General features: G+C 40.9%; 1 protein-coding gene and 1 long non-coding RNA gene across 29 annotated transcripts in view; one reads left to right on the forward strand and one right to left on the reverse strand.

Moving 5' to 3' along the window:
• Positions 1-19,799, reverse strand: part of LOC144317435 (uncharacterized) — an 80,237-nt gene extending 60,438 nt beyond the window's left edge. For 10 of the 24 annotated variants that reach the window (XR_013383434.1, XR_013383437.1, XR_013383435.1 and 7 more), the window contains exons 1-3: positions 19,608-19,799; positions 13,454-13,529; positions 10,466-10,504 (exon numbers count right to left, since the gene is read on the reverse strand). Coding sequence is in view for 6 of the 24 variants with exons in the window: in XM_077903797.1 (XP_077759923.1) it covers positions 10,466-10,504; positions 13,454-13,503 (89 nt within the window). In the remaining 18 variants the exon portion in view is untranslated. Of the gene's footprint in view, positions 1-9,221; positions 9,262-9,775; positions 9,913-10,465; positions 10,505-13,453; positions 13,530-14,540; positions 14,598-17,988; positions 18,093-19,607 lie in introns of all 24 variants that reach the window. The other 14 variants (XR_013383446.1, XR_013383436.1, XM_077903799.1 and 11 more) reach the window with 8 other exon arrangements.
• A 43-nt stretch (positions 19,800-19,842) lies between these two features.
• The window catches only part of LOC144317436 (uncharacterized), a 30,330-nt gene continuing 29,032 nt past the window's right edge, over positions 19,843-21,140 (forward strand). For 4 of the 5 annotated variants that reach the window (XR_013383452.1, XR_013383454.1, XR_013383450.1 and 1 more), the window contains exon 1: positions 19,857-20,108. This is a non-coding gene — a long non-coding RNA (uncharacterized LOC144317436). Of the gene's footprint in view, positions 20,109-21,140 lie in introns of all 5 variants that reach the window. The other variant, XR_013383453.1, reaches the window with a different exon arrangement.

The following is a 21,140-nucleotide window of genomic DNA, read 5'->3' on the forward strand; positions in this document are numbered from 1 at the left end:
CACCCAGCGCTGCTTTACCCCTTGACAGAACTGCTGAATCAATTAGCCTAATTAAATGAGGTGGAAAATTACTCCCACAAATAAGTTGCCATGAAAGGCAAGTCTTAATTTGGCCGAAGGGAAAGCAAACAGCTTTCCCCAGTGTCTTGCCAGAGTCTATGAATGGGGAATAATTGGCATTTATGTGTGTGTGTGTTTTTAAAGCCACGGTACAAATATGTTTTCGTTGACAAGCAGCTGAGGCTTTCTCTGGTAGAAAGAGAGGGTTCTAATTAAGGAACGGTATAATTGTGTGTGTTGGCTGAAATGCCGCATGTACCCCGCCTGCAAACATCGAGGCCTGGAACCCGCCCCACTGTGAAGAGCAGGGGCTCAGGGCACCATGGACCCCTGGAGGGGCACCTGACAGCAGCCAGCAGCCTCTGCTTTCTTCCTGGAGATGTTTCTCACTAACCTATGCAGGGAGGATCAGAGCACTCCACTGCAAGTGACCCAGAAAGGCAAACTAAGAAGTTAAAAAGGATGCCTTCGTCCTGTGGAATCCACTACAGGCCTTAAGAAGGATGTTGGAGGGGCACCTTGGTGCCTCAGCGATTGAGCATCTGCCTTTGGCTCAGGTCGTGATCCTGGGGTCGTGGGATCGAGTCCCGCATCGGGGTCCCCACAGGGGGCCTGCTTCTCCCTCTGCCTGTGTCTCTGCCTCTCTTTCTGTGTCTCTCATGAATAAATACATAAAATTCTTCAAAAAAAAAAAAAAAAGGAATGATGTTGGAGAAATACATTTCTGAGTGTAGAAAGGTGATCAAAATTACTTGATAAGACAAAAACAGTTGCATGATGGTCTATGCCAGAGTGAATGCAGCCACCTCGCTCTTCCGCAACTCAGCCCCCAAACTCTGGGACCATCCAACCCTCTGCCTGCCCCAAGCCCAGCCCCATCTACAAGGAGAACTCGAAGACCTCTGCACGGCTGGAGAGGCTGTAGGGCCTTGGAATCCTCAGACAAACCCAGCAAAACTCTTGCCCAAGCTGGCCTCCATGGGCACTGTAACTGATAAGTTTGTTCACCAAAAAGTCTCTTTTGGATATCTTTCTTAAAGATCTCTCCCCCAACAGGGATGAGGGTTTGAAAAAAAAAAAAAAAAAAAAGTCAGCTATGGGGAGAAAGAAAATCTCTGCAGCACTTGGGTAATTTAAAATTAAAATACTGAAATGATCACAGCATGTGAACTTCTCCCACTACCCTATTTCTAGGTGCTGGGTGGGATCTGAATCAGTGTGGTTCTGAGCCCCAGGAGTAGTTCAGATGAACAAGGCTGATGTGGGTGCTCAAATCAACTCAGCTCCCTCCTGGGTCTTCCTAGAACCCTAGACAGTGTCTTACATCCTCTTTCCATCTAACTGAGGACAAATGAATGATTCACTAGGGACTCCCAACTGGGGAGAGTCGATAAACATAAAGGGTCCTTAAGAAGAGGGTGTAAAGGTGATGGAAGGGTTCAATCTTTTAACTGATGGACTAAAATGGCCGCATGCCCTGTGGAGGCCAAGAAAATTAATGTCAATTTCTCTGTGCCGTGATAGGGCTCAGTTTTTGAGATGGTAAGCTTAAGAGACAGTATAGCTTAGAGTTAAGAGCATGGACTCTGAAACTAGCTAGAGGGACAGAGGGAGGAAGGTAGGGTGGAAGAAGGGAGTGGGGAAGGAGGGCTAATGCGAATGCCTTACCTGCCATGTGCTGTGCTCTTTACAGATATTGTCTCATTTAAACCTCCTCCAAACCTATGGAATTCATCTCTAAGGAAGGGCATTTTAAAGAGAGCCCTTTGGATAAAGCTCAGAAGTCATATAATTAAATGTTGCATTTGATTTGTAACCCTCAGCCCATCTCTGACCCTCTACCTCCTTCCCTGAGCATATTCCATCCCCAAACCCCCTCTCATCCCTAGGATGAGGCTCAGGGATGGGTGGGAGGCAGGAGGTGTCTTTGTTATCAAATATTTGATAATTTTTTAAAGCTAGCGTTTTGATGTTTTTCTTTTACTGTTAGAAAATCTGGTACAAATGCCAAAATTTCTGCCATGCTTACCAAGATGCCAAGTCAAATTGCTATATTACCCACTATTTTTCCCATTTTGCAGATAGGGGTCCAGAGATCAAATAAGTAGCCCACATTTACAAAGCAAGACAGTGGCAGAACCACTGACTCCAAAGCCATGTGTTGGTTGGCTTGAGTGCTTGACTTTCCATTCCACATGCTGCCTCACATTTCCTACAGGACTTGAGGTTTAGCAGCACAGCCCAGAGGTCATCCACTCACCGGTCAGGACTCCACTGTCCTCCAAGTGTCCTGGATTGTGTGTCAGCTTGAACAAGTCCCTTAACACATCATGCCTTCATTTCCCTGTTCATGTCTCAGTAGTCTATTGTGTGAAACTAGTCTGAAGAATGTCTAGGGGTAAAAATGCTTCCTGGGAAGTAAAAAGAGCATGAAGTCCAAAGAGATGCTACAAGAAGAAGCTTTTCTGAGAGATGCTCTTTTTCTCAAACCTACATGGATTTCAAGTAGGCGAGGTGTGGCCTTTTTTCACAAAACAGCAGGATCGGATAAATGGATCCATGGTATCAATTTCTATTTTCCATCTTCTTTCAGATTATTAAAAGAATGTGGACCCAGTCAGCCATTGAGGGAGTATGAGAAACTCTGGAGATTGGGCAGCAGGAAGATCTAGAGAGGAGAGTGTCGAGGAAGAGCCTGCACCAGACTTTGAGGGTGTTTTCAGGCTGCAAAGTTCTCGCTAGGGCTTGTGGGACTCTGAGATTCCCACAGAAGCCCTATTTATCCCTACTATTCTTTACTGATGAAGTTTTCATGCAGAACCTGAACATGTGAAGCAATGATCTGTCCATCTGAACTCAAGAAGAGGGGCCACAATGAACCAGAATGGACTCTCTCCATTTAGACATGGAGGGACCGGAAGGGTGGCAAGGAATTTATTTTATTTTATCAAAGGACAACAACCTCTCACAGTTTGTTATTGCCCCATTTGATGACCATGCAGGAGACTGACTCAACAGAATGGTAGGTGTCTCTTCTTCTAGCCCTCAGGTTTCTCATGGGCCCAATGATTCTAGTGTTTTCTCTGCCCCTTCGGGTCTGGTAAGCACTAGTTATACCTCATTTCTTAGTGTCTGTCAGGATTTATTTTTTAATTTGAAACATGCACTGTAATTTGAAAATATGGGTTTTCTTTAAAGAAATAATATTTGCCATTTTTCAAAATAGGTCTATTGGATCCCAGGCTAAGACACGGTAGCCAGGTGTTGGCATGGAGATGGGTCGAAATGCGCTGGCTAGAAGTCCCCTCTTTGAACTCAAAGCATCTTTGGGTCCACTGTGGCCTGTGACCACCAAGGATCCAGAGCTACATCTGCCAAAGATCAGGAAAAAGATGAGGTGCTTATCCAGCCCTTGATCGGCAAGACAGAAATGAGGGGTTGGGGGAGGAAGACCCATTAAACACCAAAAAATATTTTTGAGCCAGAAGAATGTCAATTCTTAAGTAAAGGCAGCAAGGACTCCACAGCCATATCTATACCTTCCCCACACTGCAGAGTAAACCCCAAATTGTGCCCCAACATGATGGTGCTGCTTCAGGTGGCGCCCTCCCCAGCAGCCCATCTACAAAGCTGAGGAAGTAAACTCTCCTCATTCCAGGAACCCAGTTGGGACTCTCCAAAATGAAGGCCTTCCCAAATAGCATCCCAGGGTCCTTTTTTAACCTCTTATCTCTGATAAATTTGCAAGGCCCTGTGGGGTTGGGTGGGAGCCAAGGGGGGATTAAGTGGAATTGGAGAAGTTTTGCAAATAAGCAGTTACCTACCATTAGCAACTTCACACCTACAGAGAAGGCTCAACTTCTCCCCCTCCCTTTCCTACCCAAGAAGGATAAGTAATAATTCTGTTGTATAAGAGAGAGAGACTGTGTGTGTGTTTGTCCGTATGTGCATAAGCACACACATGTGCACTCACGCACAGTAGGCCATGTATGTATCTGCACACCTACCCACATGACCTGCATGACCATATCCTTACCTGCAATGCCTACGGAGTTGGCCAAGCCCCAGGGAAAACATGCACTGTGGACACCTGTGTAACCATATTTAGCATGCACCCATGTACATGTGAGTGTATGTGTGTGCGTGTAAACACATTTTTTTCTCTTCTTACAGATTCTCTTCTGAATATTTCATCAGATCTAATAACCATTCTCTTCCATTTCTATCCTAACCAGGTTTTCTGCTATGTCTGCTTCAAATATCACAAAATAAAAGTTAATTTTTTTTTTTTTTAACAGCCTTAGTCATAGGACCTCGAGCTACTGCTACCAGCTTTCCTGGCTGGCCTTGACCTCTCTGGGATATCTCCTACCAGAATTCCCCAGAAACACACCAGTAACCTGAATGCATGGCCAGACATCTCAAGTGTTCCTTCTGGGTTATGTTATAAATTTTGGCTAAGGCATCAACACATGTCAACATGTTACTTTCAGTGACATGTTTGTCTTTTCTTTGTTAGCTTTGGTTCAAGGCCGTGAATCCATTTGGAGAAGTAATGTTTCCAAGCCTTAGCAAAACTGGTCTAACATGCTTCATGGACTTTGGGGTTTCTCTCTGCCTGTCTCTTCCTTCCATCACTCTTCCTCCCCCTTTTCTTATAAATCCAAATGAAAAGGGTATTTAGTGATCAAAGTGAATTCAACTGGCAGAGCATGAATGAACACAAACCAATGAGCTCCCAGTGACCTCTGTCTTTGGTCGGATCATGATGAGATCCATCTCCTGTACCCATTCTTGCTGCCTCTGGGGGGATCAACCATCTCTCCTCTTTTTATCTGAGCTTTGCAATTCTCTTTCTTCTTCGCAACAACAGTGGTCTATGCTCAGCTTTTAACCCTGCCTTCTCAAATCTCTCCTCTCCTTCTTCATTATTCAAAATGTCTTTGATCTGTTTGAAGTGGAGCTCCAGGGTACCTGCTGCCTTCCTGCCAGGGATACTGAGAGCTCCAAAGCCATCTCCTCTTGTCCCGAGAGGGGCTACTTCTTTGCTCATTTCCTTTTGTCTTTGAGAGAACAATTTCCTTTGACTATGCTTTCATTACCCATGTGGGAAAGAAGGTGCCACCACAGCCCAGCTCAAAGATCTGGCCTATGAAGTGATCTCAAAGTGAAGGTGTGTTGTGCATTCCTTATGGGCACCAGAAGGTGGCCGGCAGGAAGTCAGTTTACAGGGAGCAAAAGAACATGATTTTACTGCCTCTTTCTTAAAAATATATAAAAAATAAAAAATAAATTAAAAAGCTTCAGGTTTGAACAAATAATATTAATATACAGCTTGAAAAAACATCTTCATTTACAACCTTAAATCTAATCGGTTTTGGCTGTCCCAGAAACCCATTCACAAAAGATCAAGATATACCCCTATTAGGATATCCTAAAGAATTAGTCACAGACTCTGAAGAAATCTAGAGCAGGAGACAGCATGTGACAGTGAGCGGGGTAATAAAGCAGCAGGCAAATGGGATTCTAACCCTAGAACTGCTTCTGTGTGACTGTTGGCAAGTTACGTAATGGCGTTAGGGTTCAGTCTCCTCATCTGTAAAAGGGGAGGCAGGTTAACTTAAACCTCTAAATTCCCATGGGCTCCAAATACATCTGAGCAAGCCAGCAATATTAGAATGAGCATGTATGCTCCCAAGGCAACTACTTTGAAGGAAAAATATATTTATTTAGATATACAAGTTCTGGTGTTTGTTAAAAAAAAAAAAAAAGATTTTTACTGCTTTATAGTCACACCTCGTATATTCCAGCTTCTGTTAGAAGCCTTTTATGACTCTGTCATTCATAAATTTGTCCAAACTCTTTTTTAATCCATTTACATTTCCTGTCTGTACTGCCTCTCAGGGTAATGAGTTCCATAACTTTATTACGTGCTAGGAGAAGTATTATTTCCTTGTTTGCCCTAAACTTCCCTCAAGCTTCCAAACTGCCTGTTTGCCCTAGTATTTCAAAATTCTACGAACAAGCCCATCCACAGTCTTTACTTTATAAACTGGAGTTAAAATCATTTTAGGCTGCTTCATAAAGCAAGAGCCTACCCCACACCATTCCCTTAATCACTATGGTTATTCAGACAATAAATGTGGGAGCGGATGGTGTAAGGAAGTCTTGGCTCCAAATGACTGAGAGTTGGGAGTGCCTGGAGGTCTAAAGCTTAGGCTTTAGAGTCAGACAAACCTACAGTCAAATTCCAGCTTTGCTACTTGCTGTGCGGTCTCCCTGAGTCTTACTTCCTCAGCTGGAAAATAGAAAATAGGACCTACCTCAGAAGTTATTGACTAATATAAATTTTTGTAATGTGCCTAACACAGGGACAGGTCTATTATAAATATCTCCCTAAATCCAGTGGTAGGTAGATAACAGTTAATGGACACTAAGACACTAGATAGACTTGATGCACAAGGTGTTCTAGAACCATTGCTTACATCATGAGCAGGGCCCAGATAAGTGGCTGGCAAAGACCAATTCAAGCTTCAATGCATGAGAAAATGGAAAGGTATCAGTGGGGAGTGATGTTCTGGACACTAGCAAGTGGATAGAGTTGAAGGGGAGATCTTTAGTAACAGATCAATAGGAAGTGTGATCTCAGCTTGAACTAAAGTGGTATCAGATCATGAACAATAAATATTTGCAAAGTGGTAGAGGAGATTTTAAACCAAAAGAAGGAAGGAAAAGACAATATGCTCTTCCTAGAACAATACCTTGAGTTTCAGGGGGTTGAAAATTGATTTCTTGCTCATACTAACCAGCTGTGTGATCTTGAGCTAGTCAATGCTATCTCTAATTCCAGGTTTTCTTACATATAAAATAGAATGAGTCTAGTTCGCTGACTTACAAACCATACTCCTTGAACCTGTATTAAGAAGGAGAGGAAAGAGGCAAGAATGAGGATAGGCTATGAGTCCTTGTCCCTAATTCAGTATGAGAATCTATACTTATAAGATTTTCAGATTGGCTTATAAAAGAAAATTGCATAGAGCCAAAATTACTCTTTTAAAAAAATCCTTAAATCACTCAAATGTATATTATTGTGGAAAGTCCAAAGGAACCAAAACCAGGTAAAGAAAAACAGAGTTATCTCTTCCCCTCTCATAATTACTCTGGCATTTGCCACTATTGAGCCACGTGGCAGGCTGAGTCTGTTTGTCTATCTATCCATCTATTCATCTGTCTGGCTGTCTCTCTCTTACACACACACACACAAATACATACAGGTACATGAAAACATGAACTAATGCAATGATCTTTCATTTAAAACTCAAAATTTGGCTTGTGGGGGTGCCTGGATAGCTCAGTCAGTTAATCATCCAACTCTTGATTTTGGCTCAGGTCATCTCAGGGTCCTGGGATAGAGCTGTGGATCAGGCTCCATCCTCTGCGGGAGTCTGCTTGAGGATTCTCTTTCTCCCTCTGTCCCTCCCCCTGCTCCCCACACACACACACTCTCTCTCCCTCTCTTTCAAATCAATAAATAAATCTTAAAAATAAAAATAAAATTTGGTTTGTAAAAAGGCTTACCCAGCTACAAAGAAAAATAATTGATACTACTAGATGAGATGCTAAAGTGCCTTCAACTCTAACAGAATGAGATTCCAACAAGAAGGATATAAGCCTTGGATTCAGCAATCTTATTAGAGGGATTGGAGAGAATCCATATGCATAGGAAACATTGGGACAATTTATTTGCACACCTAATCAGGCAACCAACAGGTGTGGGAAGTATATGGAAAATAAGAAAAAAAAATTTCTGCATGAATACTGGAAGCCTAACAACAAAAAGAAACACTTGGCATCCACTAGCTCCATAACCTGACTGGCATCCTCATAAGTAACTGGTTACAAGAAAAGAATGCGGAGTCTCTATAGGTTATTCCCTGAAGACATCATCCCAAAGTGTACCCAGGGCCAAAAAGACCAATAAAATTCCAGCCACACCATCAGCATGATTGCTTTTTTTTTTTTTTTAATATATATACTTTGTCCAACTCCTGAATAAAAGCATAGCCTAACCCAGCTAGGGTAATTTGCATTGTTCTCATTCTCTTACCTTGCAAAGACATAATGAACAGGACAAGGCAACTCAGAAAACAAAGAGAGAAAATAAAGCAAAAGAAACAAGAAGAAGAGGGTAACCGAGGGAGAAATGAAGGACAGACTGAAGTATTCCAAAGAGGGGGGTTGAGAGAATTGAAATGATAGAAGATTCTTCAGTGGGGAACATTGAGAGAGGGTGTTACCAATATCTACAAAATAAGGAAGGAGAGATAAGATGGCTATGGGCTTTCTCTGGTGGCTCCCTTCCTTTCTCCCACTCACAGAAGCTTAGAGAAAGTTGTATGGAGATTAACAAAAAGTGTGTTCTATCCAATAAAGCAACATATCTTTAAGGTATATGTCACAGGTATACTGTTCTCATTTATCCAAAAGAAATGCTTGGAACTTATTATTCCATCAGGAGGATTCAACAGACATTATAAATACATCCAAGAAAGGTTAGGAAAAATATAAATATGAGAACTTGAAGGAGAATGTAGCTCTGTATATCTCTGACCAAAAATAATCAGTTTTTTATGGAGAAAGTTGTTCTCTTCAAACAAAAGCATCATTTTGGAGAACATTTCTCAAATGTCTTCGCATTTCCCCATTTATTTGTTAGTATCTGGAGGCAAAGACCAGGTCTTATTCTCCCTTATATCCATCTAAAGCTCCATCTAGCGCACTGTCTTGTCCAAAAGAAATTTTTGTGTTTGCTGAAACAAACTTAATTAGATTGATTCATTGCAAGAGCTGGTATATAGGGTCTCCCAACAAGGCTTGTTGGTACTTTCAATGTCCCCTTTGTATCCACAAGATCAGTCCCTAACGATGATTACATTTTGTGTCATCTGGAAAACATTCTTTCTTGTGTGTTTGGAAAGATCCAACCTATTTGGTTTCCCAAGCTTTTCATCTAATAAACCTCTTAGAAAAGTATGTAATTTGAATAACAAGAGAATAAACTCAACCTTAGCCTATTGTGATACTAGGAAATAGTCAGTGCCAATCAATTGCAAAACAAATCCCAGAGTGAATGCATCCAAATAAAACAGCGGTTAACCTACACTTTTCTTCAGAGCATGACTATTGGTGTTGGTGTTGAGCCTGTGAAGGAAAAGGAGTATCTGTGAGCCATCAAGACTTTTCACCATCCTTTTTGAGGAGCAACTAACTATGAAACAAGAGATGGAAAGTCTAAATCCAGTTCGATCACAAAAGGACCTGTGGCTTCAGGTGAATGATTTAGCCTATCTGGGCCTCAGGTTCCTCATCTGTAAAATGCAGAGGTCACAGACTAAGGTCATAACCCCCAAATCCAAGAATTCTACCTTCTCATATCTATTGGTTAAGAAAAATACTGTTTCCAGAAAATGAGATTTTGAGTTCTATATTTGAGAACATAGATTTTCTAACTTACGCTAACTTAATTAGAGCTCCAAAAGGTATCTGATAGCCCAGATAAAAGGATTGTGTGTGTGCACATGCATGTGTATGGGTGTGTGATGTGGGGAGGGTGAGAAGGGTTGTATAAGGCAAGAGTTTAATAACAAACTCTCCTTAAATTCCCCTGATTCTGGAAGAAAACTGATTTTCTCTGTGATGTGACCACATTTCATACCACATTTCCATGTTCATGTTTATTAATGAGACAGCCTTCCAAGGAGCAATGTTCCTTCTGAGAATGTTCTTAAGGTCCATCCTCCACTCCACTATTGGATGAAAACTTCTGGAGTGTAGAGCCCGCAGGCCACAGTCCTGAAATGGTTCAAGAAGTAGAAAAACAGAGTCCTATGGGGAAACAATGGCATGCAGAGAGGGGTAAAAAGAAGTAGGCTATGGAGAAATTCTAGAAGTCTTGCAAGAGAAGTTAGAGGGGTGCACTCATTCTAGACAGCTGCAAATCCACAAGAAGACGGAGATTACCTCAGAAGATTCTACAATCTTTCCAGAATTCTAGTTTTTTCCTGACATGTAGAACTGAAATCAGTGAGCAACATGGCTTGAACATACGATGGCATGCTAATGGGCCAAGAAACAGCAAATGGAACCAAGAAAGGGCATAGTCTTTAAAGGCTCATGGACCAGAATGGCTGGTGCCTGGCTCATGATAAATGCTGTAAGAGTGTTTGTAAATAAATAAAAACAAAAACACTTATTGTCCAAAACCCATGTGAAATATAAGCCTGCCACCGGCATCTTAAAATGTTTTCAGCATTGTTATCTACAAGACTTTCTCCATTCATATAAATAAGAGGCCTGAGCTGTGACTGTGTTGTAACAAGAATGGATGATGAAAGCTCTTACTTACCTGCAGTCAACTTCATATGAATTGAAGGCACGTTTTGCCCTGTGGCAAAAGAATATAGAACAAAGTTGAATGAATGGCCTCTGCCTCCAAGATTGCTATCCAGTTGGTGAGGTAAATTATATGTGTGCCCTAAGTTAAAATCTACCCAAGAGATGTCATCAGACAGTGTAAATGCCAAATGACTGATACAGACAGGGTGTGCAGTGAGCAAGAATAGTGTGGACTCAGCAGGTCAGGGAAGGTTTCATGGAGGAGAGCTTGAGTTGTGAGCATGAGGGGAACAGTGAAGAGGAAAGGAGAGACTTCCAAAAGGCTGGAAGAATGAGCATAGGCACCAACATTGGAGAAGAATTAGCAGTGAAATATGACATTGCAATGACTGGTAGATCAGTTGGCTGGGCTAAGCAACTCAGACTTATCCTATTAGTAGTAGGAAATACTTAAAGATAAACAGTGTAAGGTAAGCTCTCAGTCATCAAAAATTCTCTAAGCGAATCTAAGGTATTGATCACTTCTGTCAGTGGTAGTCCTTGTTCCTAGTAGCCACAGAAAAACTATTCAAGGGTGCCCTCATCACATATGCTTTTAACTGATATTCTTCCTAAGTTATAGACACACTTGCAACCTTGAAGAATATTCTGGAAATGGAAGAAATCTAAGAAGTTATTTCTCAGTCAATGCAGAAATTTTTTCTATGAGACCCACAAAGGCAATATATTCCTCGGGCTGATGCAATATACTGCACCAAGAAGGAACTCAGTAAAGGTTAGTGAGTGACCAAATGAATCCAACCATTGCTTAAAATTGGTAATTTGGATTTCACTTAGAGTTGGGCAGCATTTACTCCTCAGAAACTTCTTTCTTTTTTTTTAAGATTTTATTTATTTATTCATGAGAGACAGAGAGAGAGAGAGAGAGAGAGAGAGAGAAGGGGCAGAGGGAGAAGCAGGCTCCATACAGGGAGCCTGATGTGGGACTCAATCCCGGGTCTCCAGGATCAGGCCCTGGGCTGAAGGCGGCGCTAAACTGCTGAGCCACCTGGGCTGCCCTAGAAAGTTCTTTCTTACTTTGACTTAAGTTCTGTCTCTTTCTACCACTCGTTAGTTCTAGTTTTACCATCCAAAGAAACATAACAAATCTACTCATTCTTTTGAGTATGAGTTTTTTTGAAAATTTGAAGATATTGGTTGGGTCTTAGCTTTTTCTTTTCCAAATAATATCTCCCATTTCTTCATAGAGCTCAAAGGAACCAATCTGCTATCATGAATAATACTGTATTCCCTTTCTCTCTTAATGCACTGAGCAAGATGGGTTGCATAAGGGGTTGCATTATAGATTGGGGGGAGTAATTCTCCCAGGGGCTAGATCCATGAGTCCCTGAACTTTTTGCATATGTGCCATGCTTCCCTGGGGTGTGTACTATGTCCTGCTGCAGCTGAGGCACATGGCCACTTTCCAATAAGCCTGATCCCTTCTCCCCACAAGCCCCTAAACTCCTATGCTGTAGGATCTATGGAACCTGTCATCCTCCCAACTGCTTGCATTTCCAGCAGATGGCATTTTCCCAGGAAGATGCTCCTGCTGGCAGCCCCTGCCTACTCTAAATCACAGCCATTACCACTTAAGCCTACTTCCTCCCGCTTGGTCCCCAGCGCCTTGAGCAAGCAAAAGCATCTGGTTCCTCATCCTCCACGCCATAATCCTTAAAATCCTCGAAAGCCTTCATTAAATCACAATTCTACCAATGTCACCACACCCCTAAGCTTCAGGGAATGCTCGATTACAAACCAATCCTTCACCTTCTAACACAGAGGGTCATAGCCAGCATTTCTAAAAAACAAAACAGAAAATACCACAGCTAATCATCCTTAATAAACATAAATATTATTTCTGGAATTTTTGTTTTTTACATACAGTAACACTTTTTGAAAGCTATGTACATGGATATCCTGTATGTCTAAACATAAATATTCTTCATGGACTGAAATGAAATATTAAGTGTCTGTTATTGTGGGTGTTGGCCGAACGAACATGATAAACACAATGTTCCTGCAGCCCAAAGCTGTGGCTGTCACTAGCTAATGTCTGAGCCTACAGGGCTATGTAATGGAAAGAGGATTTCTGAATATAGACTCCACATCTGTCTTATTCGCCTTGGCATCCCCCATGCCGTTCTCACTATCTGCATAAAGGAGGTGTCTGATAAATATTTGTTACATGAATGAAATCCACTCCCTGGCTGAGTGACCTCTGGGACTCACTCTTCTCATTTGTAAAATGAATCTTCACCATTTCTTGATGAACTCTGAGTCCCTTCAAATGCTACTCTGACAACCCATGACTGCCTCCGAATCCTGGAAAATGCGTTTGCAATGGCAGAGGTTGGCTCTGGTAACTCCTCTCTTCCCCCGCATTCACACTATACAAATAACCACCCTGGGTAAGAAGTGTGAGGATAAGCTGGTGCTGAAAATGAGCTAAGAAAAAAACCAAGTACACCCTGCCCAGTGTATGTCAGGCTGTGGTTTGTACTAGATTAATGAAAGCCCCACATGGCATAATTGTGTTTACAGTGAGCTTATAGGACTTTTCCCTCAAGGTAGGAAAGGAGGTTTGGGTTAAACAAATTATTTAGCTTTTCCTGACCTGAACTGGCAACAGTGATGGGGAGCGGTAGCTGAGGAATGGCCTTCCCGATTTCAGCCCGGATTATGCTCACCTTGAGTGCCTTTGCAACCAGACACTGGTCTTCCATCAAGGAAGCAAAAGGCAATTCCTATGCTCTGAAAAGGTCTAAAGCCCCAAATTGCTTCCTGTGGGCAAATTGTACCTTGTCCAATTGTGTAGAAGTAACATCTAGCTACAGGGCAGCAAACAGCTGGTATTATAGGAATTAAAGGTTCTGCTTTTCGGCTGGAGCAATGAAACAAATAAGTAAATGTGATTGCCCAGAAATAGAATCCTGCTATCTTTATTGCTGTCACTCACCTCTTCTTCCTGAGACAGAAACACTGTGTGGAGTCACATGCAGCCCACATCTATGGGAGGGTGATACCTTGTAGTTCTGTTAAGAAGAAACACACATCTTACCTGCTGAGTCTACACAACACCAAAATCCTAGTTTGAACAAACATGTCACTGAACGAATTCAATGACCGACATGTTGCCCGGGCATATTTGACTTTGGTCTAAAAGCAAATTAATTTTAACTACAGCTTGGGGAGTGGGGATGTAATTTTGCTTAGTTTTTATGGTCGATCTTTTTTCAGTCAATCCATAACCATTGCCAATTTCTCTTTAGTCTCTGAAGATATTTTTAGGTATGAGACTGTACTAACAGGATGTATGTAATTTATTGGCAAAACTTTCCTGTCAACCCGTCAGTCATTTTTGATTCCAAATTACATGGGCCCAACCCAGGTCTGGGATGCATTCACATTAAATGATTGTGGATCATTTATTTCAGAAATGATAGGTTGGAGAAAATGTGCTTTGCACATGAGAAATGAAAACCCACAGCATGTCAAGTTTCCTGTTTCCTTGCGATCCTCATTTTTCCATTTAGCCCCTATTTTAACTTTTCCTCCCTCTTACTTAAAGGTCTTGAGAGGATCCAAAAACAGATCAGGGAAGGCCTAGCCACCCGCTCCTTGGCCCCGGGTTGAGTAAGACCACCTCCTAGAGGGTAGGAAGGAAATAATCACAATCATCACTGACATTTTGTATCCCCCTTGGGAGTTCAGCAAGGTAATGAGAGGAGGGTGATGACCTACATCTTGTAGGCTCACCCGGATGAGGTCATACAGAAAGGAAAAAAGGTGCCAGAACACAAATACATGCGCTCACAATGCTTCACTTTTTTCCTAGAAATGGCTCCCACTCTTTGTGAATCTCCTCATGGTGCATGATGACGTAAAGAAGGGAATATGTTCTGTGAGTGGGTGTTATACTCAGAGAAACAGGCTGTGCGCCTTCTATAAGCCTCTTGCCTGCTGTCAGAGCAGACAGTCAGGAGAGGTGGCAGGAGGTAAAGTGGGAGACGTCAAAACAAAGAGGAACAGTGTGCAGCTCTCACCAGCTCCAACCTTGATGATATGGGGCCCTTCCACACGAAGCTGAACTCATCTCTGACCTATGAGTGGGAGAAAATGAAGAGGCAACCTTATGGGCCTGGAGGCTGCCCTGAGCACCTGCCCACAATTTTGTAAACAAAACTTGCACAAAAACAATTATTCAGATTTGGTTTTGTGCCAGTTCTCAGGCAATTTTTGTAATCATTTAAATTTTTATTTATTTAAGCTTTTAATAGAGGTATAATTTCCATAGTATCTATCTTAGATGTAACTGTGGTTGATGCTGATAAAGGCATATGTTAATGTAACACACCCCTATCAGGATATAGAATACTTCCATTACTCCAGAAAGTTCTTTCCCGTCAATATCCCTTCCCTGACTAGAAGTAGCTTCTGTTCTGAGTTCTATGGCAACAGATCCACTTTGTCTGTACTAGAACCCCATAGAAATGGAATCATACTGTTATTTACCCTTTCATGATACAGATTATTTTACTTAATGCACTATTTGTAAAGTTGTCTGTATTATCATGTGTATCAAAAAACCATTCCTTTTTTTAAAAAGATCTTTATATATTTATTCATAAGAGACAGAGAGAGAGAGAGAGGCAGAGGAAGAAGGGCAGAGGGAGAAGCAGGCTCCCCACAGGGAGCCTGATACAGGACTAGATCCCAGGACCCTGGGATCATGACCTGAACCAAAGGCGGATGCTAACCACTGAGCCACCCAGGTGCCCCTAGACCATTCCTTTTTATTGCCTAGTGGTACTCTATTATATGAATATAGTGCAAGTTACCCATTTACCTGCTAATGGACATTTAGGCTTGAAACAATTATGAATGCAGCTACTATGAATATTTTTATTATAAGACATTTAGTAGGTGCAGGGACCATGTGATTTCACTTGGGCAAATTTTTCAGTGGAATTGTTGAGTCCTATTAAACATAGGATAGGGCTGTGTTTAACTTTATTAGAAACTGTCAAGCTGGGACACCTGGGTGGCTCAGTGGTTGAGGGGCTGCCTTTTGGCTCAGGGCGTGATCCTGAAGTCCTGAGATCGAGTCCCACATCGGGCTCCCTTCATGGAGCCTGCTTCTCCCTCTGCCTATGTTTCTGCCTCTTTCTCTCTCTGTGTGTGTCTCTCACGAATAAATAAGTAAAAATCTTAAAAAAAAAAAAAGACTGTCAAGCTTTTTCAAAGTGTGGTGTTAACTAAATTGCATCCCTCCAAAATTCGTATGTCGAAGTCTCAATCCTTGGTACCTCAGAATACAACTATTTTTGGAGTTAGTGTCTTTAAAGAGGTAATTAAGATAAAGTGAGGTCATTAGAATGGGTCTACTCCACTATGATTGATGTCCTTATGAGAAGAGATCAAGAGATACACACAGAGGGAAAATCATTTGAAGACACAGGGAGAAGACGGCTATCTATAAGCCGATGAGAAAGGCTTCAGAAGAAACCAGTCCTGGCCCCACAGGACTTCTAGCCTGCCTACCTAAGACTTCCAGTCTGCAGAAATGTGAGAAAGTAAATATCTTCTGTTTAGCTACCTGCCTGTGAGCCTTTGTTATGGTATTTCTAGCCAACTAAAATATGTTACCACCGTCTTTACACCTCCAACAGTGATGTATATGAGTTCTGGTTTCTCCACATCCTCATCAACACTTACTATTGACAGCATTTTTAGCTTTAGCCATTCTAGCAGGTGAATAGTGCACAGGATTGTAATTTCCATCTGCATCTCTCTGATAATTAACAGTGTTAGGCACTATTTTGTGTGCTTACTGGCCATTCATTTATCTTCTTTTGAGAAGCGCCTGTTCAAGCTTCATATTTTTATTACTGAGTTGTTGGAGTTCTTTACAAATTCTGAATACAAGTTCTATAACAAATAATGGAATGCAAGCACTTATCCCCAATTTAAGACTTGTCCATTCATCTTCTTGCCCGTTCAGTAGCTTTTGAAGAAAAGTTTTAAATTTTAATAAACTTCAATATATTATTTTTGTGATTATTATTTTTCTATGTACTCTGTAAGAAATCTGTTCCTTGTCCAGGTCAAAAGATTTCTGGAAACTTTATGATTTTAACTATGTTCATGTCTATGATCCACTCCAAATGAATTTATGTGTATGGTGTGAGATATGTAATAAGGGTCTTTTTTTTTTCCCACATATGTTCCAGTACAATCTGTTGAAAAGGTGATTTTTGCCATTGGGTTTCTTTGAAAACTGTGAAAAATCAGTTGACCATGTATGTATAAGGTTTACTTCTGGATTGTATGTTGTCTCATTGAACTGTGAGTTAGAACAGAGAAACCCAAAGAGGAAGCTGACATGCCAGGGATGATGCTCCACCAGAGCTCTCCATCTTTTTTTTTTTTTTTTGTATATTTTTTTTAATTGGAGTTCGATTTGCCAACATATAGTATAACACCCCATCCTATCAAGCGCCCCCCTCAGTGCCTACCTATCACCCAGTAACCCCATCCCCCCCGCCCAACTCTCCTTCCACTACCCCCTGTTCTCTCCATCTCATTAAAGGGCACCAACATCCCATGCAGTTGCACCAACCAGTGAAAGACATCATTATCTCTTATGTATAGGAACATCTACCTGCCCAGGGTCACCTGCATTCTCACCGGCCTCTTTCTAAACCATTTTCTACACAAACAATTCATCTGTTACCACTTAAAATCATTCAATGACTTCTCATTTTTCTTAAGATAGATTTAGAATTCTTTCCTAGAGTTTGCAATAAGATCCTTCATGGTCTCCACTCTATGCATACTAGGCTTCTTTAGTTCCTTACTTTCTTCTGCCATCAGGACTCTTCATACTGTTCCCTGTCTGGCTTCTCTTCCTTAATTAGATATCTCCTACTCCCCCTTTATTTCAAGCAACATTTCTTCAGAGAATCTCTCCTTTTATCTCTCTAATTAGATCAAGTATCTCCCTTACTGGATCATGTAGCACCTCTTCTTTATGCCATTCATCATAGTGTGATTTTTTTATTCTATATTTTTATTATTTGATTAACTCATTTTCCTCATTTGTCCTCTACACACCATAAGGACAAAGATTGTGTCTGGATTTTGCTCACGATTTTATATCAGTACCTAGCTTTGTCCCTGACCTGCAGCAGTTGCTCAGTAAATATTTGTTGGGTAAATGAATAAAGAGCAAAGAAGCTAAGAAAGAGAGAAGACATAAACTTGCTTCTCTTTCTCTTATCCATCCAGCCCTTGCCACTAGCACCATGTCCAATCCACCTTCAGAAATTGGATTCTGCCTAAGTCTGACCACATCTCACCATTACTGACCACCATTCTGGTCCAAGCTACAGAGTCTCACCAGAGCTTCCCTAGGGGTTCCTTTGTACCCTGTATTAGTCCACAAACCCCACAAATTGGGTGGTTTTTAAACAACAGAAATTTATTTCTCACCATTCTGCAAGTTGGAAGTCCAAGATCAAGGTGACAGCTTGGTCAAGTTCTGGTGAACACCCTCTTCCATGTTGTAGATGGCTGATTTCTCACTGTGTCCTCACCTGATGGAAGGTACTAGGGAGCTTTTTTTCAGCACTTTTATAAGGGCTCTAATCCTAGTAATGAGAGTGGAGCCAAAGGCCCCACCTTCTAATATCATCACCTTGGAGGTTAGATTTCAACATATGAATTTTGGGGGAACTCAAACATTCAGACCATAGCATACACTAAGTTCATTCCAGAGCAGTCAGCCTGAATCTTTTAAAATATGTACCCCACTTGACACGATCTAACAGTTCACCACAACAATCAGAGGACCTCCAAACTTTTTATTACTCGTCTAAGATGCTTGGCTACCATTTCCAACTCAGACCCTGCACTATGACCTTCAATCATCCCATTCCAACCACCCTGCGCATTTTACCATTTCTTCAACACACCAGACCGACTCCTGACTCAGGCACTTGGCTGTTACTATATTCTGCTGAAATTCACCTCCCCATGTTGTTGCTTCTTCTCATTGGCCTCAACTCAAATGTCACCTCCTCAGAGAAGCCTTCCTTGACCATTCTAGCTAAAATAGTCCCTCTCTATTACCCGAGAAATTATTTTTACTTCATAGGAAATTTGACTTTCTAACATATTATATCTGTCTTATCTTCCAAAGTAGACTGTAAGCCCACAAAGTAGACAGAATTTTCAACATTCAACATTTGGAGTCCAGAAAAGGTAGTACAAAGACAGTATCTAATAATTATTTATTTGTTGACTAGATAATCAAAAATAAAAGAGAGAGAGAGAGTGGGAGAGAGAATGAGCATCCATGCACTGCATGGTACATATTAATTGTTCATCAAATGATGCTATTATATCTCTAAAGATGTGTAATCATTGAAACCATAATAACATGATCTTCAGGTGATTACAATTCTCAATTTAAGACTCATAAAAACAGAGTTGAAAGAATAAGTAGAAATTATAAGCATGTTAAAAAATCCCTATATTCACATGTTAAATAAGTTTCCTTTAAGCTCTAGTTCTCTTTCCCATTCTTTAAACTGATTTTTATTGAAATATACATCCTGACACCCTGAAACTTTTCTGCAAAGCAAAACTAAGTGGCTAAAGGTCTTGGGATAAAATAACTTAATATAGTACCAAAGAGTTTTGTATTTCCCGTGTCCCCAGGGTCTGATAGCTTCTGCATGCCTGTTCCCAGGATGTCTTGGGGAACATATATTCCTAGATTTTCATGAATATCCCCTTGAAGCTAAAATAATCACCTTATTTAATTGAACTAAAGTGATCCCTTATTTAAGAGAACTCCTTTGATGGGTGTCTACACTTTGCAATCAACCATAAAAGTCTGAAAAGAGCAGGCCTTCTGTTTTGCAATCTTTTTTTTTTTTTTTTCACTTGGCTGCATAATGTGAAAATCCTTTCATGTCGTAGACAAATATCTGAATAATTTTAAATGGCTACATACTATCCCTTTGAGTGGCTAAAATATGGAATCCATCCAGTCTTCCATAATTTGACTTTTAAGTTTCAGGGCTATTGCTATTTATTCTCCTTACCTTACTGGGTTTTTTCTCCTTCTTCCATTTTTGATTGAAATCTCAAAGTGGCTTTTGATTAGGAGACTTGTAATTTTCTTGTGGAAAGCAGAAAACCTGAAAAGGAATAGATTTAGAATGGAATGAATCAAAGTAGTACTGGGGCATTTTATATGTTCATGGTGACCATAATATATCTGAACAGCTATTGTCTTCAGAACTAAGTGAAAGAGAGCTGATGTCACAGGCAGCTGATGTCACACTGTCTGTGTCCTGACCAGTGTAGGAACAGGGATGGACGGTGTCCATCCTTTCTGCTGGATTTGGCAGAAAACTGTGCCTCTAAGAGCCAGGTTTTAAAACTTGGATACTAGTTATCCCTAACGAGGATAATTGGATCCCTCTTTTTCAAATCATAGACTTAAGAATTTGTTTACTAAAATGTGCTGTTCCCTAAAATTAATTTTATTTTTAACTTTCTTCTATAGCTGGTAGTCATGAAGATTCGGCTACTGAATTCAGGTAAGTGTGCTTAGGGATAGACGTGTCCATGTGTCTCTCTTAGCTTGCTCTTCCTCAATTGCTGTTAAGACTTTGAATGGAATGGATCTTAAAGGCTCAGAGCATTTGATTAGTAACATTAATTTTTCTAGAAAAATTAAATTTCCAGGAGTTTAAGTTATTTAGGAAGAAGAATGACAAAGACCTGTAGTCTACAAAAAAAGAATGAAAGACCAAGAGGTTTCTAAGGGGTCTCAGTATCAAGCCACTGCACCATTCTGAGCCTAATAAAAGGATGGAGCTAGATGTTCTCTTGTAGCTCCCTAAATTCTGAGATACTGTCACCCAATTGTCTGTGAGAGAATTCTAACTTCTTTCCCAAAAGACTCAATCACATTAATTTGGAGATTTTCACTTTTGTTGGCAGTAACAGTTTGAAAAAGTCATTTCCTTATGACTCCTTTTAAACTGCTATACAAGGAGAAGTTAATTCTTCTCATAGTCGGGCTTGGAAGCTCATAAAGAGAGTAGTCTCAGCAGGGAGGGAGGTTCTGTGAATCCATAGCCTTGCTGTCATTTTAAATAATTCCATTGAGTTTAAAAGCAAATGTTTAATTCAGCACATTGACTGAGATTCGCCAGTCCAAGGCCTTGTAGACTGAAGACACTGTAGGAGATAATAAAAACGAATGAGTTTCTGTCTTACTTCATTCAGATGACTAGCTGAGTTTCTCTCCCTTCCCTGAGTTAGAGAACTCTCTAACGCGTGTTTCTTCTCCTTCCTGGTAGCCTTGGGCACATTTGTGCATTTGTAATGTGTGCAGAGAGGGAAAGCTCAGCTGATTAAAGATCCTGCAGAGCATTAGACCAGAAAGTGAAGGTCAGACCACAGAGAATTAATTTGAAAGTCTTAAAAAAATAATAGTAATAATTTGAAGGTCTTTTCCAAATGTTGCTCATCATTTCTATAGCACAAGAACAATTTTAATGCAGAAAAAAAATAACATGGAACACTGCTATATCTCTTGTACCATAGAAGTTGGGAGAGAAGAA

This window comes from Canis aureus, chromosome 7 (assembly GCF_053574225.1).
Source record: "Canis aureus isolate CA01 chromosome 7, VMU_Caureus_v.1.0, whole genome shotgun sequence".
In the NCBI taxonomy this organism is placed as follows: Eukaryota; Metazoa; Chordata; class Mammalia; order Carnivora; family Canidae; genus Canis; species Canis aureus.